Source organism: Oncorhynchus gorbuscha, unplaced genomic scaffold (genome assembly GCF_021184085.1).
Source record: "Oncorhynchus gorbuscha isolate QuinsamMale2020 ecotype Even-year unplaced genomic scaffold, OgorEven_v1.0 Un_scaffold_295, whole genome shotgun sequence".
Lineage (NCBI taxonomy): Eukaryota > Metazoa > Chordata > Actinopteri > Salmoniformes > Salmonidae > Oncorhynchus > Oncorhynchus gorbuscha.
In genome coordinates this window covers 506681-530056 of record NW_025745159.1, presented here as the reverse complement: position 1 = coordinate 530056, position 23376 = coordinate 506681, and the positions used below count along the sequence as shown (strand labels likewise).

General features: G+C 49.1%; 1 protein-coding gene across 1 annotated transcript in view; it reads left to right on the top strand.

The window, feature by feature from the left end:
• The window catches only part of LOC124017623 (vacuolar protein sorting-associated protein 13B-like), a 193998-nt gene that overhangs the window by 135720 nt on the left and 34902 nt on the right, over positions 1-23376 (top strand). The window contains 4 exon segments of the mRNA XM_046332876.1: positions 10066-10273; positions 13101-13289; positions 15702-15848; positions 21530-21819. Of these exon segments, the coding sequence (XP_046188832.1) occupies positions 10066-10273; positions 13101-13289; positions 15702-15848; positions 21530-21819 (834 nt within the window).

Below are 23376 nucleotides of genomic sequence, written 5' to 3'. Positions count from 1 at the left end.
TCTGGACCTCTGTCAAAACAGCCTCAGTGTATAAATGTCATCATTAAATGGTGGACGGTATGGTTCCCTGTTTAGAGGTGTGGGGGGGGTTCCCTGTTTAGAGGTGTGTGTTCATGGTTCAGGGATCAGACTGGGGGGGGGGGGGTTCCTGTTTAGAGGTGTGTTCATGGTCCAGGGATCAGACTGGGGGGAGTGTTCCCTGTTTAGAGGTGTGTTCACGGTCCAGGGATCAGACTGGGGGGGGGGGGGTTTAGAGGTGTGTGTTCATGGTCCAGGGATCAGACTGGGGGGGTTCCCTGTTTAGAGATGTGTGTTCAGGGTCCAGGGATCAGACTGGGGGGGGTTCCCTGTTTAGAGGTGTGTTCGTGGTCCAGGGTTCAGACTGGGGGGTTTAGAGATGTCTTCGTGGTCCAGGGATCAGACTGGGGGGGGTTCCCTGTTTAGAGGTGTGTTCGTGGTCCAGGGATCAGACTGGGGGAGGGTTTCTAAAGGCCCAGGACAAACTGACACCTTTCCTTCTCTGGGCACTTAACTGAAATGAAGGATAGGTCTCAAACAACACCCTATTCCCTATATAGTACACTACTATAGACCAGAGCCCTATTCCCTATATAGTGCACTACTATAGACCAGGGCCCTATTCCCTATATAGTACACTACTATAGACCAGGGCCCTATTCCCTATATAGTACACTACTATAGACCAGGGCCCTATTCCCTATATAGTACACTACTATAGACCAGAGCCCTATTCCCTATATAGTACACTACTATAGACCAGGGCCCTATTCCCTATATAGTACACTACTATAGACCAGGGCCCTATTCCCTATATAGTGCACTACTATAGACCAGGGCCCTATTCCCTATGTAGTGCACTACTATAGACCAGGGCCCTATTCCCTATATAGTGCACTACTTTAGACCAGAGCCCTATTCCCTATATAGTGCACTACTTAGACCAGGGCCCTATTCCCTATATAGTACACTACTATAGACCAGGGCCCTATTCCCTATATAGTACACTACTATAGACCAGGGCCCTATTCCCTATATAGTACACTACTATAGACCAGGGCCCTATTCCCTATATAGTGCACTACTATAGACCAGGGCCCTATTCCCTATGTAGTGCACTACTATAGACCAGGGCCCTATTCCCTATATAGCACTACTATAGACCAGGGCCCTATTCCCTATATAGTGCACTACTATAGACCAGAGCCCTATTCCCTATATAGAGCACTACTATAGACCAGGGCCCTATTCCCTATATAGTACACTACTATAGACCAGAGCCCTATTCCCTATATAGTGCACTACTATAGACCAGGGCCCTATTCCCTATATAGTACACTACTATAGACCAGGGCCCTATTCCCTATATAGTACACTACTATAGACCAGAGCCCTATTCCCTATATAGTACACTACTATAGACCAGGGCCCTATTCCCTATATAGTACACTACTATAGACCAGGGCCCTATTCCCTATATAGTACACTACTATAGACCAGGGCCCTATTCCCTATATAGCACTACTATAGACCAGGGCCCTATTCCCTATATAGTGCACTACTATAGACCAGGGCCCTATTCCCTATATAGTACACTACTATAGACCAGGGCCCTATTCCCTATATAGTACACTACTATAGACCAGGGCCCTATTCCCTATATAGTGCACTACTATAGACCAGGGCCCTATTCCCTATATAGTGCACTACTATAGACCATGGCCCTATTCCCTATATAGTGCACTACTATAGACCAGGGCCCTATTCCCTATATAGTGCACTACTATAGACCAGGGCCCTATTCCCTATATAGTACACTACTATAGACCAGGGCCCTATTCCCTATATAGTGCACTACTATAGACCAGGGCCCTATTCCCTATATAGTACACTACTATAGACCAGGGCCCTATTCCCTATATAGTGCACTACTATAGACCAGGGCCCTATTCCCTATATAGTGCACTACTATAGACCAGGGCCCTATTCCCTATGTAGTGCACTACTATAGACCAGGGCCCTATTCCCTATATAGCACTACTATAGACCAGGGCCCTATTCCCTATATAGTGCACTACTTTAGACCAGGGCCCTATTCCCTATATAGCACTACTATAGACCAGGGCCCTATTCCCTATATAGTTCACTACTTTAGACCAGAGCCCTATTCCCTATATATAGCACTACTATAGACCAGAGCCCTATTCCCTATATAGTGCACTACTATAGACCAGGGCCCTATTCCCTATATAGTGCACTACTATAGACCAGGGCCCTATTCCCTATATAGTGCACTACTTTAGACCAGAGCCCTATTCCCTATATAGTGCACTACTATAGACCAGAGCCCTATTCCCTATATAGTACACTACTTTAGACCAGAGCCCTATTCCCTATATAGTGCACTACTATAGACCAGGACCCTATTCCCTATATAGTGCACTACTTTAGACCAGGGCCCTATTCCCTATATAGTGCACTACTTTAGGTCAGAGCCCTATGGCACCCTGGACGGTATGGTTCCCTGTTTAGAGATGTGTGTTCAGGGTCCAGGGATCAGACTGGGGGGGGGGGTTCCCTGTTTAGAGATGTGTGTCCAGGGATCAGACTGGGGGGGGGGGGTTCTGTTTAGAGATGTGTGTTCATGGTCCAGGGATCAGACTGGGGGGGGGGTCCTGGTCAAAAGGGCCCAAAGTAGAGCACTATATAGAGAATAGGTTGTCATCATTACCTCACCATCCGTCTCTCTCTGGACCTGGTGTTCTCCTGGAGTCTACCTTCACTACAGGTCCTCCTGGAGTCCACCTTCACTACAGGTCCTCCTGGAGTCTACCTTCACTACAGGTCCTCCTGGATTCCACCTTCACTACAGGTCCTCCTGGAGTCCACCTTCACTACAGGTCCTCCTGGAGTCCACCTTCACTACAGATCCTCCTGGAGTCCACCTTCACTACAGGTCCTCCTGGATTCCACCTTCACTACAGGTCCTCCTGGAGTCTACCTTCACTACAGGTCCTCCTGGAGTCTACCTTCACTATAGGAACTAGACCTGGGACCCTCCTGGAGTCTACCTTCACTACAGGAACTAGACTTGGGACCCTCCTGGAGTCTACCTTCACTACAGGAACGAGACCTGGGGCCCTCCTGGAGTCTACCTTCACTACAGGAACTAGACCTGGAATCCTCCTGGAGTCTATATTCACTACAGGAACTAGACCTGGGAACCTCCTGGAGTCTACATTCACTATAGGTCCTCCTGGAGTCTACCTTCACTACAGGTCCTCCTAGAGTCTACCTTCACTACAGGTCCTCATGGAGTCTACCTTCACTACAGGAACTGGACCTGGTTTCCTCCTGGAGTCTATCTTCACTACAGGTCCTCCTGGAGTCTACCTTCACTACAGGATCTAGACCTGGGACCCTCCTGGAGTCTACCTTCACGACATGAACTAGACCTGGGACCCTCCTGGAGTCTACATTCACTACAGGTCCTCCTAGAGTCTACCTTCACTACAGGTCCTCATGGAGTCTACTTTCACTTCAGGTCCTCATGGAGTCCACCTTCACTTCAGGAACTGGACCTGGTTTCCTCCTGGAGTCTATCTTCACTACAGGTCCTCCTGGAGTCCACCTTCACTACAGATCCTCCTGGAGTCCACCTTCACTACAGGTCCTCCTGGAGTCCACCTTCACTACAGGTCCTCCTGGAGTCTACCTTCACTACAGGTCCTCCTGGAATCTACCTTCACTACAGGAACTGGACCTGGTTTCCTCCTGGAGTCTACCTTCACTACAGGTCCTCCTGGAGTCCACCTTCACTACAGGTCCTCCTTGAGTCCACCTTCACTATAGGTCCTCCTGGAGTCAACCTTCACTACAGGTCCTCCTGGAGTCTACCTTCACTACAGGAACTAGACCTGGGACCCTCCTGGAGTCTACCTTCACTACAGGAACTAGACCTGGGACCCTCTTGGACTCTACCTTCACTACAGGAACTAGACCTGGGACCCTCCTGGAGTCTACATTCACTACAGGTCCTCCTGGAGTCTACCTTCACTACAGGTCCTACTAGAGTCTACCTTCACTACAGGTCCTCATGGAGTCTACCTTCACTATAGGAACTAGACCTGGGACCCTCCTGGAGTCTACCTTCACTACAGGAACTAGACTTGGGACCCTCCTGGAGTCTACCTTCACTACAGGAACGAGACCTGGGGCCCTCCTGGAGTCTACCTTCACTACAGGAACTAGACCTGGAATCCTCCTGGAGTCTATATTCACTACAGGAACTAGACCTGGGAACCTCCTGGAGTCTACATTCACTATAGGTCCTCCTGGAGTCTACCTTCACTACAGGTCCTCCTAGAGTCTACCTTCACTACAGGTCCTCATGGAGTCTACCTTCACTACAGGAACTGGACCTGGTTTCCTCCTGGAGTCTATCTTCACTACAGGTCCTCCTGGAGTCTACCTTCACTACAGGATCTAGACCTGGGACCCTCCTGGAGTCTACCTTCACGACATGAACTAGACCTGGGACCCTCCTGGAGTCTACATTCACTACAGGTCCTCCTAGAGTCTACCTTCACTACAGGTCCTCATGGAGTCTACTTTCACTACAGGTCCTCCTGGAGTCCACCTTCACTACAGGTCCTCCTTGAGTCCACCTTCACTATAGGTCCTCCTGGAGTCAACCTTCACTACAGGTCCTCCTGGAGTCTACCTTCACTACAGGAACTAGACCTGGGACCCTCCTGGAGTCTACCTTCACTACAGGAACTAGACCTGGGACCCTCTTGGACTCTACCTTCACTACAGGAACTAGACCTGGGACCCTCCTGGAGTCTACATTCACTACAGGTCCTCCTGGAGTCTACCTTCACTACAGGTCCTACTAGAGTCTACCTTCACTACAGGTCCTCATGGAGTCTACCTTCACTATAGGAACTAGACCTGGGACCCTCCTGGAGTCTACCTTCACTACAGGAACTAGACTTGGGACCCTCCTGGAGTCTACCTTCACTACAGGAACGAGACCTGGGGCCCTCCTGGAGTCTACCTTCACTACAGGAACTAGACCTGGAATCCTCCTGGAGTCTATATTCACTACAGGAACTAGACCTGGGAACCTCCTGGAGTCTACATTCACTATAGGTCCTCCTGGAGTCTACCTTCACTACAGGTCCTCCTAGAGTCTACCTTCACTACAGGTCCTCATGGAGTCTACCTTCACTACAGGAACTGGACCTGGTTTCCTCCTGGAGTCTATCTTCACTACAGGTCCTCCTGGAGTCTACCTTCACTACAGGATCTAGACCTGGGACCCTCCTGGAGTCTACCTTCACGACATGAACTAGACCTGGGACCCTCCTGGAGTCTACATTCACTACAGGTCCTCCTAGAGTCTACCTTCACTACAGGTCCTCATGGAGTCTACTTTCACTTCAGGTCCTCATGGAGTCCACCTTCACTTCAGGAACTGGACCTGGTTTCCTCCTGGAGTCTATCTTCACTACAGGTCCTCCTGGAGTCCACCTTCACTACAGATCCTCCTGGAGTCCACCTTCACTACAGGTCCTCCTGGAGTCCACCTTCACTACAGGTCCTCCTGGAGTCTACCTTCACTACAGGTCCTCCTGGAATCTACCTTCACTACAGGAACTGGACCTGGTTTCCTCCTGGAGTCTACCTTCACTACAGGTCCTCCTGGAGTCCACCTTCACTACAGGTCCTCCTTGAGTCCACCTTCACTATAGGTCCTCCTGGAGTCAACCTTCACTACAGGTCCTCCTGGAGTCTACCTTCACTACAGGAACTAGACCTGGGACCCTCCTGGAGTCTACCTTCACTACAGGAACTAGACCTGGGACCCTCTTGGACTCTACCTTCACTACAGGAACTAGACCTGGGACCCTCCTGGAGTCTACATTCACTACAGGTCCTCCTGGAGTCTACCTTCACTACAGGTCCTACTAGAGTCTACCTTCACTACAGGTCCTCATGGAGTCTACCTTCACTATAGGAACTAGACCTGGGACCCTCCTGGAGTCTACCTTCACTACAGGAACTAGACTTGGGACCCTCCTGGAGTCTACCTTCACTACAGGAACGAGACCTGGGGCCCTCCTGGAGTCTACCTTCACTACAGGAACTAGACCTGGAATCCTCCTGGAGTCTATATTCACTACAGGAACTAGACCTGGGAACCTCCTGGAGTCTACATTCACTATAGGTCCTCCTGGAGTCTACCTTCACTACAGGTCCTCCTAGAGTCTACCTTCACTACAGGTCCTCATGGAGTCTATCTTCACTACAGGAACTAGACCTGGGACCCTCCTGGAGTCTACCTTCACTACAGGATCTAGACCTGGGACCCTCCTGGAGTCTACCTTCACTACAGGAACGAGACCTGGGGCCCTCCTGGAGTCTACCTTCACTACAGGAACTAGACCTGGAATCCTCCTGGAGTCTATCTTCACTACAGGAAATAGACCTGGAATCCTCCTGGAGTCTATCTTCACTACAGGAAATAGACCTGGAATCCTCCTGGAGTCTATCTTCACTACAGGAAATAGACCTGGAATCCTCCTGGAGTCTATCTTCACTACAGGAAATAGACCTGGAATCCTCCTGGAGTCTATCTTCACTACAGGAAATAGACCTGGAATCCTCCTGGAGTCTACATTCACTACAGGTCCTCATGGAGTCTACCTTCACTACAGGTCCTCCTAGAGTCTACCTTCACTACAGGAACTAGACCTGGGACCCTCCTGGAGTCTACCTTCACTACAGGATCTAGACCTGGGACCCTCCTGGACTCTACCTTCACTACAGGAACGAGACCTGGGGCCCTCCTGGAGTCTACCTTCACTACAGGAACTAGACCTGGAATCCTCCTGGAGTCTATCTTCACTACAGGATCTAGACCTGGGACCCTCCTGGACTCTATCTTCACTACAGGAAATAGACCTGGGGCCCTCCTGGAGTCTACCTTCACTACAGGAACTAGACCTGGAATCCTCCTAGAGTCTACCTTCACTACAGGTCCTCCTGGAGTCTCCCTTCACTACAGGAACTAGACCTGGAATCCTCCTAGAGTCTACACTACAGGAAATAGACCTGGAATCCTCCTGGAGTCTATCTTCACTACAGGAAATAGACCTGGAATCCTCCTAGAGTCTACCTTCACTACAGGAACGAGACCTGGGGCCCTCCTGGAGTCTACCTTCACTACAGGAACTAGACCTGGAATCCTCCTGGAGTCTATCTTCACTACAGGAAATAGACCTGGAATCCTCCTGGAGTCTATCTTCACTACAGGAAATAGACCTGGAATCCTCCTGGAGTCTATCTTCACTACAGGAAATAGACCTGGAATCCTCCTGGAGTCTATCTTCACTACAGGAAATAGACCTGGAATCCTCCTGGAGTCTATCTTCACTACAGGAAATAGACCTGGAATCCTCCTGGAGTCTACATTCACTACAGGTCCTCATGGAGTCTACCTTCACTACAGGAACTAGACCTGGGACCCTCCTGGAGTCTACCTTCACTACAGGAACTAGACCTGGGACCCTCCTGGAGTCTACCTTCACTACAGGATCTAGACCTGGGACCCTCCTGGACTCTACCTTCACTACAGGAACGAGACCTGGGGCCCTCCTGGAGTCTACCTTCACTACAGGAACTAGACCTGGAATCCTCCTGGAGTCTATCTTCACTACAGGATCTAGACCTGGGACCCTCCTGGACTCTATCTTCACTACAGGAAATAGACCTGGGGCCCTCCTGGAGTCTACCTTCACTACAGGAACTAGACCTGGAATCCTCCTAGAGTCTACCTTCACTACAGGTCCTCCTGGAGTCTCCCTTCACTACAGGAACTAGACCTGGAATCCTCCTAGAGTCTACACTACAGGAAATAGACCTGGAATCCTCCTGGAGTCTATTTTCACTACAGGAAATAGACCTGGAATCCTCCTAGAGTCTACCTTCACTACAGGAACTAGACCTGGAATCCTCCTAGAGTCTACCTTCACTACAGGAAATAGACCTGGAATCCTCCTAGAGTCTACCTTCACTACAGGAACTAGACCTGGGATCCTCCTGGAGTCTACCTTCACTACAGGAACTATTAGTCCTTCGTGTTCAGTAGAGTTGGATGTTTCAGCAGTCAACAATTACATAGACATTCAGCTACATGTCATTGTTGAAATACTCCCCATGTTATGCTAATGGGGAGCTAACATGGCCGCCATAGAACGTTCTAGTCAAGTAAATGCATCTTTGCTGTCTATGTCTCTGAACATCAGGGGTAGGACAGAGACATGGTTTTGATGTTAACATGACCCCATGTGCGGTGTGTGTGTGTGTGTGTGTGTGTGTGTGTGTGTGTGTGTGTGTGTGTGTGTGTGTGTGTGTGTGTGTGTGTGTGTGTGTGTGTGTGTGTGTGTGTGTGTGTGTGTGTGTGTGTGTGTGTGTGTGTGTGTGTGTGTGTTGGCGTGTGTGCCGGTGGTGTGTGTGTGTGTGTGTGTGTGTGTGTGTGTGTGTGTGTGTGTGTGTGTGTGTGTGTGTGTGTGTGTGTGTGTGTGTGTGTGTGTGTGTGTGTGTGTGTGTGTGTGTGTGTGTGTGTGTGTGTGTGTGTGTGTGTGTGTCTGTTTAGCGTGTGTGTGTGTGTGTGTGTGTGTGTGTTGTGTGTGTGTGTGTGTGTGTGTGTGTGTGTGTGTGTGTGTGTGTGGTGTGTGTGTGTGTGTGTTGTGTGTGTTGTTGGCGTGTGTTTGCGGTGGCGTGTGCTGATGCGGTACATTCCCATGTGCCTACCCAGATGCCTGTCGATTGATGTTGTTTGTATCTGCATATTAAGTTGTTTGTTTCCATGTGTTTCTGCGTACTTCCATGACGTGCCTCCGTGTGTCTGTTTAGCGTGGTTGAAGTTGGATGCTATGGTGATTGTTCATGTCTGTACCACAGATGTGTAGTGGAGGCCTTATCTCAGTGGGACAGAGACCTCCATGTTGGAGTGCAGGCCTTATCTCAGTGGGACAGATCCATGTTACAGGTGTATAGTGGAGGCCTTATCTCAGTGGGACAGAGACCTCCATGTTACAGGTGTATAGTGGAGGCCTTATCTCAGTGGGACAGATCCATGTTACAGGTGTATAGTGGAGACCTTATCTCAGTGGAACAGAGACCTCCATGTTACAGGTGTATAGTGGAGGCCTTATCTCAGTGGGACAGAGACCTCCATGTTGGAGTGGAGGCCTTATCTCAGTGGGACAGAGACCTCCATGTTACAGGTGTATAGTGGAGGCCTTATCTCAGTGGGACAGATCCATGTTACAGGTGTATAGTGGAGGCCTTATCTCAGTGGGACAGAGACCTCCATGTTACAGGTGTATAGTGGAGGCCTTATCTCAGTGGGACAGATCCATGTTACAGGTGTATAGTGGAGACCTTATCTCAGTGGAACAGAGACCTCCATGTTACAGGTGTATAGTGGAGGCCTTATCTCAGTGGGACAGAGACCTCCATGTTGGAGTGGAGGCCTTATCTCAGTGGGACAGAGACCTCCATGTTACAGGTGTATAGTGGAGGCCTTATCTCAGTGGGACAGATCCATGTTACAGGTGTGTAGTGGAGACCTTATCTCAGTGGAACAGAGACCTCCATGTTACAGGTGTATAGTGGAGGCCTTATCTCAGTGGGACAGAGACCTCCACCTGGATCAGAAGCCCTAGCCCAGTGGGACAGCCCCCCCCCCCATCCCAGGGAGCTGTATAGTTGTTGCTGTTTACAGTATTTAACTCTATATCTCTGTGTTGTACTGTAGGCCTGGATCAGAAGTCCTAGCCCAGTGGGACAGCCCCCCCCCATCCCAGGGAGCTGTATAGTTGTTGCTGTTTACAGTATTTAACTGTATATCTCTGTGTTGTACTGTAGGCCTGGATCAGAGGTCCTAGCCCAGTGGGACAGCCCCCCCATCCCAGGGAGCTGTATAGTTGTTGCTGTTTACAGTATTTAACTGTATATCTCTGTGTTGTACTGTAGACCTGGATCAGAAGTCCTAGCCCAGTGGGACAGCCCCATGCAGGTGAAGTTGTCAGCCTGGATGTCTGGTCTCAACACTCTTCTAGTAGAGCTCATCCCCTGGGCCCTGTTGACCAACCACTCTACATGGGACCTCTGGCTGTTTGAAGGAGAGACCATCGTCCTGCAGATACCCGCTGGAAAGACCCTCGTTCCTCCTAACTTCAAGGTGAGAGAGGAGAGACACTTCATTTATATAGACTGGTTTTTGGATGTATCACTGACCAAGATGGCTGCCGTTATCGGCACCTTCTAGAGCTTTGCAGGTCTAGTGTATTATACACTCAGTGGCCAGTTTATTAGGTACATTCATCTAGTTCCCGGGTCAGACCACCCTTTGCCTCCAGAACAGCCTGAATTATTTGGGGTATTTGGTATTTTATTAGGATCCCCCATTAGCTGTTGCAAAAGCAGCCGACCTCTCTTCACAAGACTGCTGCTGACTGGATGTTTCGTATTAGTCTCTCTGGTCTCGGTAAACCCCAGACACTGGAGCGAACCATTGTCGTGAACAGGGTGATGTACCTAATAAACTGGCCACTGAGTGTATATCTCTATGGGCCAGACAGGAGGACCCAGTGCACTCTATTGTTATTTAACCTTTATCTAACAAGGCAAGTCAGACCTCAAACCCCATCACTAGGTAGGAACTCAAACCCCATCACTAGGTAGGACCTCAAACCCCATCACTAGGTAGGACCTCAAACCCCATCACTAGGTAGGACCTCAAACCCCATCACTAGGTAGGACCTCAAACCCCATCACTAGGTAGGACCTCAAACCCCATCACTAGGTAGGACCTCAAACCCCATCACTAGGTAGGACCTCAAACCCCATCACTAGGTAGGACCTCAAACCCCATCACTAGGTAGGACCTCAAACCCCATCACTAGGTAGGACCTCAAACCCGATCACTAGGTAGGACCGCAAACCCCATTACGAGGTAGGACCTCAAACCCCATCACTAGGTAATACCTCAAACCCCATCACTAGGTAGGACCTCAAACCCCATCACTAGGTAGGACCTCAAACCCCATCACTAGGTAGGACCTCAAACCCCATCACTAGGTAGGACCTCAAACCCTATCACTAGGTAGGACCTCAAACCCCATCACTAGGTAGGACCTCAAACCCCATCACTAGGTAGGACCTCAAACCCCATCACTAGGTAGGACCTCAAACCCCATTACGAGGTAGGACCTCAAACCCCATTACAAGGTAGGACCTCAAACCCCATCACGAGGTAGGACCTCAAACCCCATCACGAGGTAGGACCTCAAACCCGATCACTAGGTAGGACCTCAAACCCCATCACGAGGTAGGACCTCAAACACCATTACGAGGTAGGACCTCAAACCCCATTACGAGGTAGGACCTCAAACCCCATCACAAGGTAGGACCTCAAACCCCATCACGAGGTACTAAGGCTGTCTGCAGGGGTTAGGACCTCAAACCCCATCACTGGGTACTAAGGTCTATCTGTAGGGGTTCAGACCTCAAACCCCATCACTAGGTACTAAGGTCTATCTGTAGGGGTTCAGACCTCAAACCCCATCACTAGGTACTAAGGTCTGTCTGTAGGGGTTCAGACCTCAAATCCCATCACTAGGTAGTACGGTCTGTCTGTAGGGGTTCAGACCTCAAACCCCATCACAAGGTAGGACCTCAAACCCCATCACGAGGTACTAAGGCTGTCTGCAGGGGTTCGGACCTCAAACCCCATCACTGGGTACTAAGGTCTATCTGTAGGGGTTCAGACCTCAAACCCCATCACTAGGTAGTACGGTCTGTCTGTAGGGGTTCAGACCTCAAACCCCATCACTGGGTACTAAGGTCTATCTGTAGGGGTTCAGACCTCAAACCCCATCACTAGGTACTATGGCAGTCTGTCTGTAGGGGTTCAGACCTCAAATCCCATCACTAGGCACTAAGGTCTGCCTGTAGGGGTTCAGACCTCAAACCCCATCACTAGGTACTACGGTCTGTCTGTAGGGGTTCAGACCTCAAACCCCATCACTAGGTACTACGGTCTGTCTGTAGGGGTTCAGACCTCAAACCCCATCACTAGGTACTATGGCAGTCTGTCTGTAGGGGTTCAGACCTCAAATCCCATCACTAGGCACTAAGGTCTGCCTGTAGGGGTTCAGACCTCAAACCCCATCACTAGGTACTACGGTCTGTCTGTAGGGGTTCAGACCTCAAACCCCATCACTAGGTACTATGGCAGTCTGTCTGTAGGGGTTTGAACCTAGTCTCTCTGTCTCTCTCTCTCCCTCCCTCTCTCTCTGTCTCCCTCCCTCTCTCTCTGTCTCCCTCCCTCTCTCTCTCTCCCTCCCTCTCCCTCTCTGTCTCCCTCCCTCTCTCTCTCTCCCTCCCTCTCCCTCTGTCTCTCTCTCTCTGTCTCCCTCCCCCTCTCTCTCTGTCTCCCTCCCCTCTCTCTCTCCCTCTCTCTCTCCCTCCCCTCTCCCTCTCTGTCTCTCTCTCTCTGTCTCCCTCCCCTCTCTCTCTCTCCCTCCCTCTCTCTCTCTGTCTCCCTCCCTCTCTCTCTCCCTCTCTCTCTCCTCTCTGTCTCTCTCCCTCCCTCTCCCTCTCTGTCTCCCTCCCTCTCTCTCTCTCTCCCTCTCTCTCTCCCTCTCTGTCTCTCTCCCTCCCTCTCTCTCTCTCCCTCTCTGTCTCTCTCCCTCTCTTTATCTCTCCCTTTCTCTTTCTCCCTTCCTCTGTCTCTGTTTGTCTCTCTCTTTCTCTCTCTCTCCTGTCTCTCCCTCTCTCTTTGCCCCTTCCTCCCTCTCTGTTTGTCTCTCTCTCCCTCTCTCCCTCTCTCTTTGTCTCTCTCTCCCTCCCTCTCTCTCTTCCCCCCTCTCTTCCCCCCTCTCTTTTTGTCCCTTCCTCCCTCTCTGTTTGTCTCTCTCTCCCTCCCTCCCTCTCTCTCTTTGTCTCGCCCTCTCTCTTTGTCCCTCCCTCTCTCTCTCTCTCTCTCTCTCCCTCCCTCTCTCTAGGAGGCGTTTCAGCTGGGTATCTACTGGTCCGACACTAACACGGTCCATAAGTCTACAGCCCTGAAGCTGGTCCATGACCTGACGTCTCCGCGCTGGAAAGAGGGTGTCAGTCCTGAGGTCCTCACCCTGGACGAGGAGGGCTATGTGGAGGCAGAGATCCCCCTGGGGAGGAACCCTGGGAGACAGAAGGTTAGGGACTGTCCATGCTTACATCCTCCCCAAGCTACCTTTCTCTACGTGATACATGTGAGGCATTTAGCAGATGCTCTTATCCAGAGACACGGACAATTATTCAGTTCAACGAGGTAGGATCAGGTGCCTGTTATTATATTCAACAAGGTAGGAGAAGGTCACTGTTATTATATTCAACGAGGTAGGAACAGGTCACTGTTATTATATTCAACAAGGTAGGATCAGGTGCCTGTTATTATATTCAACAAGGTAGGATCAGGTCAGATAACCACATATCACTGTAATTACATTCAACAAGGTAGGAGCAGGTCAGATAACCACATATCACTGTAATTACATTCAACAAGGTAGGAGCAGGTCAGATAACCACATATCATTGTAATTACATTCAACAAGGTAGGAGCAGGTCAGATAACCACATATCACTGTAATTACATTCAACAAGGTAGGAGCAGGTCCCTGTTATTACGCTCAACAAGGTAGGAGCAGGTCAGATAACCACATATCACTGTAATTACATTCAACAAGGTAGGAGCAGGTCCCTGTTATTATATTCAACAAGGTAGCAGCAGGTCAGATAACCACATATCACTGTAATTACATTCAACAAGGTAGGAGCAGGTCAGATAACCACATATCACTGTTATTATATTCAACAAGGTAGGAGCAGGTCAGATAACCACATATCACTGTAATTACATTCAACGAGGTAGGAGCAGGTCCCTGTTATTATATTCAACAAGGTAGGAGAAGGTCAGATAACCACATATCACTGTAATTACATTCAACAAGGTAGGAGCAGGTCAGATAACCACATATCACTGTTATTTATAACCACATACTGTTATTATATTCAACAAGGTAGGAGCAGGTCAGATAACCACATATCACTGTTATTATATTCAACAAGGTAGGAGCAGGTCAGATAACCACATACCACTGTAATTACATTCAACAAGGTAGGAACAGCTCACTGTTATTATATTCAACAAGGTAGGAGCAGGTCAGATAACCACATATCACTGTAATTACATTCAACAAGGTAGGAGAAGGTCCCTGTTATTATATTCAACAAGGTAGGAGAAGATCACTGTTATTATATTCAACGAGGTAGGAACAGGTCACTGTTATTATATTCAACAAGGTAGGATCAGGTGCCTGTTATTATATTCAACAAGGTAGGAGCAGGTCCCTGTTATTATGCTCAACAAGGTAGGAGCAGGTCAGATAACCACATATCACTGTAATTACATTCAACAAGGTAGGAGCAGGTCAGATAACCACATATCACTGTTATTATACTCAACAAGGTAGGAGCAGGTCAGATAACCACATATCCCTGTTATTATATTCAACGAGGTAGGAGCAGGTCAGATAACCACATATCACTGTAATTACGCTCAACGAGGTAGGAGCAGGTCAGATAACCACATATCACTGTAATTACGCTCAACAAGGTAGGAGCAGGTCAGATAACCACATACCACTGTAATTATATTCAACAAGGTAGGAGCAGGTCAGATAACCACATACCACTGTAATTACATTCAACGAGGTAGGAGCAGGTCAGATAACCACATATCTCTGTTCCATCTATAAAATGTCAATGAGATTAACTAACACATAGAAAAACAGTTTCAGATAGACATGAGTTACTGGAAGGGTGTGGAGGCATTAACTCTGTCTCTCTCTTCATCTCTCTGTCTCTCTCTGTTTCTGTCTTTCTCTCTCTCTCTCTCTCTCTCTCTGTTTCTCTCTCTCTCTCTCTCTCTGTTTCTCTCTGTTTCTGTCTTTCTCTGTCTCTCTGTCTCTGTCTCTCTCTCTCTGTTTCTCTCTGTTTCTGTCTCTCTCTCTCTCTCTCTCTCTCTCTCTCTCTCTCTCTCTCTCTCTCTCTCTCTCTCTCTCTCTCTCTCTGTCTCTCTCTGTTTCTGTCTGTTTCTCTGTCCCTCTGTCTCTGTCTCTCTCTCTCTCTCTCTGTTTCTCTCTGTTTCTGTCTTTCTCTGTCTCTGTCTCTCTGTGTCTCTCTCTGTTTCTGTCTTTCTCTGTCTCTCTGTGTCTCTCTGTGTCTCTCTCTCTCTCTCTCTCTCTCTCTCTCTCTCTCTCTCTTTCTGTCTCTGTCTCTCTGTTTCTGTCTTTCTCTGTCTCTCTCTGTCTCTCTCTGTCTCTCTCTCTGTTTCTCTCTGTCTCTGTCTTTCTCTGTCTCTCTGTGTCTCTCTCTGTCTCTGTCTCTCGCTCTCTCTGTTTCTCTCTGTGTCTGTCTTTCTCTGTCTCTCTGTCTCTCTCTGTCTCTCACTGTCTCTGTCTCTCTCTCTGTGTCTCTCTCTGTCTCTGTCTCTGTTTCTCTCTGTTTCTGTCTTTCTCTGTCTCTCACTGTCTCTGTCTCTGTCTCTGCCCCCTCCCTCCCTATAGGTTTGTCAGTTCTGCGTGTCGTCTGTGGTGAGACACGGCATTCAGATTATCCAGATAGAAGACAGGACCATCCTGGTTAACAACACCCCCTACTTCCTGTCATATAGAGCCCTACTGTCTGACCAGGCCCTGGGGACCACAGACCAGGTAACACCCCCTACTTCCTGTACTTTAGACCTCTACTGTCTGACTAGGAACCATTCTCATCGACGGGGCTGTGGTGGAGCAGGTTGAGAGCTTCAAGTTCCTTGGTGTCCACATCAACAACAAACACGACAAAACCTATTCCCTCTCAGGAGACTGAAAAGATTTGGCATGGGTCCTCAGATCCTCAAAACGTTATACAGCTGCACCGTCGAGAGCATCCTGACTGGTTGCATCACTGCCTGGTACGGCAACTGCTCGGCCTCTGACCGCAAGGCGCTACAGAGGGTAGTGTGTACGACCCAGGACATCACTGGGGCCAAGCTTCCTGCCATCCAGGACCTCTATACCAGGCGGTGTCAGACCCTTAAAATGGTCAAAGCCACCCTCGTCACAGACTGTTCTCTCTACTGTCGAAAGGCAAGCGGTACCGGAGCGCCAAGTCTGGGTCCGTCAGACTCCTGAACAGCCAATCAAATGGCCACCCGGACTATTTTCATCGATCCCCCGTTCGTTACGTTGCTGCTACTCGCTGTTTATTATCGATGCATTTCACCCCATGCTACCTCATACCCCTACCTACATGAACATACTACCTCATACCCCTACCTACATGTACATGCTACCTCATACCCCTACCTACATGAACATACTACCTCATACCCCTACCTACATGAACATACTACCTCATACCCCTACCTACATGTACATACTACCTCATACCCCTACCTACATGTACATACTACCTCATACCCCTACCTACATGTACATGCTACCTCATACCCCTACCTACATGAACATATTACCTCATACCCCTACCTACATGAACATACTACCTCATACCCCTACCTACATGAACATACTACCTCATACCCCTACCTACATGAACATACTACCTCATACCCCTACCTACATGTACATACTACCTCATACCCCTACCTACATGTACATACTACCTCATACCCCTACCTACATGAACATACTACATGAACTCATACCCCTACCTACATGAACATACTACCTCATACCCCTACCTACATGTACATACTACCTCATACCCCTACCTACATGTACATACTACCTCATACCCCTACCTACATGAACATACTACCTCATACCCCTACCTACATGAACATACTACCTCATACCCCTACCTACATGTACATACTACCTCGACTACCTCATACCCCTACCTACATGTACATGCTACCTCATACCCCTACCTACATGTACATGCTACCTCATACCCCTACCAACATGTACATACTACCTCATACCCCTACCTACATGTACATACTACCTCATACCCCTACCTACATGTACATACTACCTCATACCCCTACCAACATGAACATATTACCTCATACCCCTACCTACATGTACATACTACCTCATACCCCTACCTACATGTACATACTACCTCATACCCCTACCTACATGTACATACTACCTCATACCCCTACCAACATGTACATACTACCTCTACTACCTCATACCCCTACCTACATGTACATACTATCTCATACCCCTACCTACATGTACATACTACCTCATACCCCTACCAACATGTACATACTACCTCTACTACCTCATACCCCTACCTACATGTACATACTACCTCATACCCCTACCTACATGTACATACTACCTCATACCCCTACCTACATGTACATACTACCTCATACCCCTACCAACATGTACATACTACCTCATACCCCTACCAACATGAACATATTACCTCATACCCCTACCTACATGTACATACTACCTCATACCCCTACCTACATGAACATATTACCTCATACCCCTACCTACATGTACATACTACCTCATACCCCTACCTACATGTACATACTACCTCATACCCCTACCTACATGTACATACTACCTCATACCCCTACCAACATGTACCTCATACTACCTCTACTACCTCATACCCCTACCTACATGTACATACTACCTCATACCCCTACCTACATGTACATACTACCTCATACCCCTACCAACATGTACATACTACCTCTACTACCTCATACCCCTACCTACATGTACATACTACCTCATACCCCTACCAACATGTACATACTACCTCTACTACCTCATACCCCTACCTACATGTACATACTACCTCATACCCCTACCTACATGTACATACTACCTCATACCCCTACCTACATGTACATACTACCTCATACCCCTACCAACATGTACATACTACCTCTACTACCTCATACCCCTACCTACATGTACATACTACCTCTACTACCTCATACCCCTACCAACATGCACATACTACCTCATACCCCTACCAACATGCACATACTACCTCATACCCCTACCTACATGTACATACTACCTCATACCCCTACCAACATGCACATACTACCTCATACCCCTACCTACATGTACATACTACCTCGACTACCTCATACCCCTACCTACATGTACATACTACCTCATACCCCTACCTACATGAACATACTACCTCGACTACCTCATACCCCTACCTACATGTACATACTACCTCATACCCCTACCTACATGAACATACTACCTCATACTCCTACCAACATGTACATACTACCTCATACCCCTACCTACATGTAGATACTACCTCATACTCCTACCAACATGTAGATACTACCTCATACTCCTACCAACATGTACATACTACCTCATACCCCTACCTACATGTAGATACTACCTCATACTCCTACCAACATGTAGATATTACCTCATACCCCTACCTACATGTACCGGTACCCCCTGTATATACCCTCCACATTGACTCTGTACCGGTACCCCCTGTATATAGCCTCCACATTGACTCTGTACCAGTACCCCCTGTATATAGCCTCCACATTGACTCTGTACCGGTACCCCCTGTATATAGCCTCCACATTGACTCTGTACCGGTACCCCCTGTATATAGCCTCCACATTGACTCTGTACCGGTACCCCCTGTATATAGCCTCCACATTGACACTGTACCGGTACCCCCTGTATATAGCCTCCACATTGACTCTGTACCAGTACCCCCTGTATATAGCCTCCACATTGACTCTGTACCGGTACCCCCTGTATATAGCCTCCACATTGACACTGTACCGGTACTGAGACAGGAGCAGGGGGAGAAACATGGTAGGGGGGTGTGTGTGTGCGTGCGTGCGTGCGTGCGTGCGTGTGACTGTGGAGAACAGAGGCTTGTTTCCCATCAGTTCATGTTCCCCACAGACACACACACACACACACACACACACACACACACACACACACACACACACACACACACCCTACCATGTTTCTCCCCCTGCTCCTGTCTCAGTCCCCACTCTGCCAGTCTCACCATGTGGTCGTTGGCACTCCACAGCCCAGACACATTAGACAAACACCATGAATTGGATGCAGGTTTGTGCTTTCATCTCGGGACACGTCTGCCCCCCCCCCCTCCTCCTTGAAGAACAACGCGGTGATGTCATTTCACGAGCCTTCAGATCCTCCCGGAGAAGACGATGGCGTGAGGTTACCAGTTGCCACTGCCGGTTAGACGAAGAACCTTAACAGGCAGGACTGTGAGGGCTTTACAACGCAGACCACAAACGGCAGTCTTTCTAGTTGGCTGTTCATCAGGCTTTAGTGGCTGACCGCGCCCGGTCCAAACTACTCCCTGTTCTCAGCATGCTTATCCCTGCTACCAGTTTAGTCTTCTCTGAGGGGAACGACACGTTCTCTCTGAGGGGGAACGACACGTTCTCTCTTTGAGGAATGACAAGTCCTCTCTATGAGGAACGACAAGTCCTCTCTGACGGGAACGACAAGTCCTCTCTGATGGGGAAGGACAAGTCCTCTCTGGGAGGAACGACAAGTCCTCTCTGGGAGGAACGACAAGTCCTCTCTGGGAGGAACGACACGTCCTCTCTGGGAGGAACGACAAGTCCTCTCTGACGGGAACGACAAGTCCTCTCTGACAGGGAAGGACAAGTCCTCTCTGGGAGGAACGACAAGTCCTCTCTGGGAGGAACGACAAGTCCTCTCTGGGAGGAACGACAAGTCCTCTCTGGGAGGAACGACAAGTCCTCTCTGGGAGGAACGACACGTTCTCTCTATGAGGAACGACACGTTCTCTCTATGAGGAACGACAAGTCCTCTCAATGAGGAACGACAAGTCCTCTTCATGAGGAACGACACGTTCTCTCTGAGGGGAACGGCAAGTCCTGTCTGGGAGGAACGACAAGTCCTCTCTATGAGGAACGACAAGTCCTCTCTATGAGGAACGACAAGTCCTCTCTGGGGGGAACGACAAGTCCTCTCTATGAGGAACGACACGTCCTCTCAATGAGGAACGACAAGTCCTCTCTGGGAGGAACGACAAGTCCTCTCAATGAGGAACGACAAGTCCTCTCTGGGGGGAACGACAAGTCCTGTCAGGGAAGAACGGCACGGTCGTGTTACACTCCGTTGTCCTACCGAGCAAAAAAGACATTAACTGCTCATAGCGTGGAACTGAGAAAAATACCTGGCTAACATGACCCCCCATTTTCTCCTGAACACAATACAACCGAGGCAGGATACTTGTCCACATGATTAAGAATGTATTTAATGAGGCAAAACATGACATGAACTCATTTTCGAACAATTTAGCAGTTAGTGCGTTTTTTTTGTTGCTTGGTTAGGTGCAGTGCAGAGTGGGAAATAACTCCCAGTCTTCTCCTGTCTTCTCCTGTCTTCTCCTGTCGTCTCCTGTCTTCTCCTGTCGTCTCCTGTCGTCTCCTGTCGTCTCCTGCCGTCTCCTGTCGTCTCCTGCCGTCTCCTGTCGTCTCCTGTCTTCTCCTGTCTTCTCCTGTCTTCCTGTCTTCTCCTGTCGTCTCCTGTCTTCTCCTGCCGTCTCCTGCTGTCTCCTGTCTTCTCCTTTCGTCTCCTGTCTTCCTGTCTTCTCCTGTCTTCTCCTGTCATCTCCTGTCTTCTCCTGTCTTCTCCTGTCGTCTCCTGTCTTCTCCTGTCGTCTCCTGTCTTCCCGTCTTCCCCTGTCGTCTCCTGTCTTCTCCTGTCTTCTCCTGTCTTCTCCTGTCGTCTCCTGTCTTCTCCTGTCTTCTTCTGTCATCTCCTGTCTTCTCCTGTCATCTCCTGTCTTCTCCTGTCTTCTTCTGTCTTCTCCTGTCGTCTCCTGTCTTCTCCTGTCTTCTCCTGTCGTCTCCTGTCTTCTTCTGTCATCTCCTGTCTTCTTCTGTCATCTCCTGTCTTCTCTTGTATTCTCATGTCTTCTCCTGTCTTCTCCTGTCGTCTCCTGTCGTCTCCTGTCATCTCCTGTCTTCTCCTGTCTTCTTCTGTCTTCTCCTGTCGTCTCCTGTCTTCTCCTGTCATCTCCTGTCTTCTTCTGTCATCTCCTGTCTTCTCCTGTCTTCTTCTGTCATCTCCTGTCTTGTCCTGTCGTCTCCTGTCGTCTCCTGTCATCTCCTGTCTTCTCCTGTCTTCTTCTGTCTTCTCCTGTCGTCTCCTGTCTTCTCCTGTCATCTCCTGTCTTCTCATGTCTTCTCCTGTCATCTCCTGTCTTCTCCTGTCTTCTTCTGTCATCTCCTGTCTTCTCCTGTCGTCTCCTGTCATCTCCTGTCTTCTGTTTTCTTCTGTCGTCTCCTGTCTTCTCCTGTCTTCTCCCGTCGTCTCCTGTCTACTCCTGTCTTCTCTAGGCCTGTTCTCTCCCAGATACAGCGGTGCTCAGCCTTGCCCCAGCGGGAGAGAACACACCTTCCACACCTGTCTCTGTGGCCTGCTGGGACCTGCTGAGAAAGGAGGGGGAGATCCCTCAGTTCCCTCTACCAACCAGACACATGATGTTCAGCTGCCTGCCCACCATAGACTCTGGACCTGCAGCTGGGTCTGAGTCCTGGAGCCTCCCGGCCCCCATCAGACCTGACTTCCCCAGGCAGAGTGTGGCCGTCCCTGGGGAGATCTGCAGTAGCAGTGGCCTGAGCACCAGGTGGGTGAAACAGAACAGAACAGAGAGACTACAGGATCTATCGTCTCTCTGTTCTGTCAGGGTCTGTTCTCTCTCTGTCCTGTAGTCTCTCTGTCCTGTAGTCTCTCTGTCCTGTCAGGGTCTGTTCTCTCTCTGTCCTGTAGTCTCTCTGTCCTGTCAGGGTCTGTTCTCTCTCTGTTCTGTAGTCTCTCTGTTCTGTAGTCTCTCTGTCCTGTAGTCTCTCTGTTCTGTAGTCTCTCTGTCCTGTAGTCTCTCTGTCCTGTAGTCTCTCTGTCCTGTAGTCTCTCTGTTCTGTAGTCTCTCTGTCCTGTAGTCTCTCTGTCCTGTAGTCTCTCTGTTCTGTCAGGGTCTGTTCTCTCTCTGTTCTGTAGTCTCTCTGTTCTGTAGTCTCTCTGTCCTGTAGTCTCTCTGTTCTGTAGTCTCTCTGTTCTGTAGTCTCTCTGTCCTGTCAGGGTCTGTTCTCTCTCTGTTCTGTAGTCTCTCTGTTCTGTATTCTCTCTGTTCTGTAGTCTCTCTGTTCTGTAGTCTCTCTGTTCTGTCAGGGTCTGTTCTCTCTCTGTCCTGTAGTCTCTCTGTTCAGTCAGGGTCTGTTCTCTCTCTGTTCTGTAGTCTCTCTGTTCTGTAGTCTCTCTGTCCTGTAGTCTCTCTGTTCTGTAGTCTCTCTGTTCTGTAGTCTCTCTGTCCTGTCAGGGTCTGTTCTCTCTCTGTTCTGTAGTCTCTCTGTTCTGTAGTCTCTCTGTTCTGTAGTCTCTCTGTTCTGTCAGGGTCTGTTCTCTCTCTGTCCTGTAGTCTCTCTGTCCTGTAGTCTCTCTGTTCTGTAGTCTCTCTGTTCTGTAGTCTCTCTGTTCTGTAGTCTCTCTGTTCTGTAGTCTCTCTGTCCTGTAGTCTCTCTGTTCAGTCAGGGTCTGTTCTCTCTCTGTCCTGTAGTCTCTCTGTTCTGTAGTCTCTCTGTCCTGTAGTCTCTCTGTTCAGTCGGGGTCTGTTCTCTCTCTGTCCTGTAGTCTCTCTGTCCTGTCAGGGTCTGTTCTCTCTCTGTTCTGTAGTCTCTCTGTTCTGTAGTCTCTCTGTCCTGTAGTCTCTCTGTCCTGTAGTCTCTCTGTTCTGTCAGGGTCTGTTCTCTCTCTGTTCTGTAGTCTCTCTGTCCTGTAGTCTCTCTGTTCTGTAGTCTCTCTGTTCTGTAGTCTCTCTGTTCTGTCAGGGTCTGTTCTCTCTCTGTTCTGTAGTCTCTCTGTTCTGTAGTCTCTCTGTTCTGTAGTCTCTCTGTCCTGTAGTCTCTCTGTTCTGTCAGGGTCTGTTCTCTCTCTGTCCTGTAGTCTCTCTGTTCTGTAGTCTCTCTGTCCTGTAGTCTCTCTGTTCTGTAGTCTCTCTGTTCTGTAGTCTCTCTGTTCTGTAGTCTCTCTGTCCTGTCAGGGTCTGTTCTCTCTCTGTTCTGTAGTCTCTCTGTTCTGTAGTCTCTCTGTTCTGTAGTCTCTCTGTCCTGTAGTCTCTCTGTTCTGTAGTCTCTCTGTCCTGTAGTCTCTCTGTTCTGTAGTCTCTCTGTTCTGTCAGGGTCTGTTC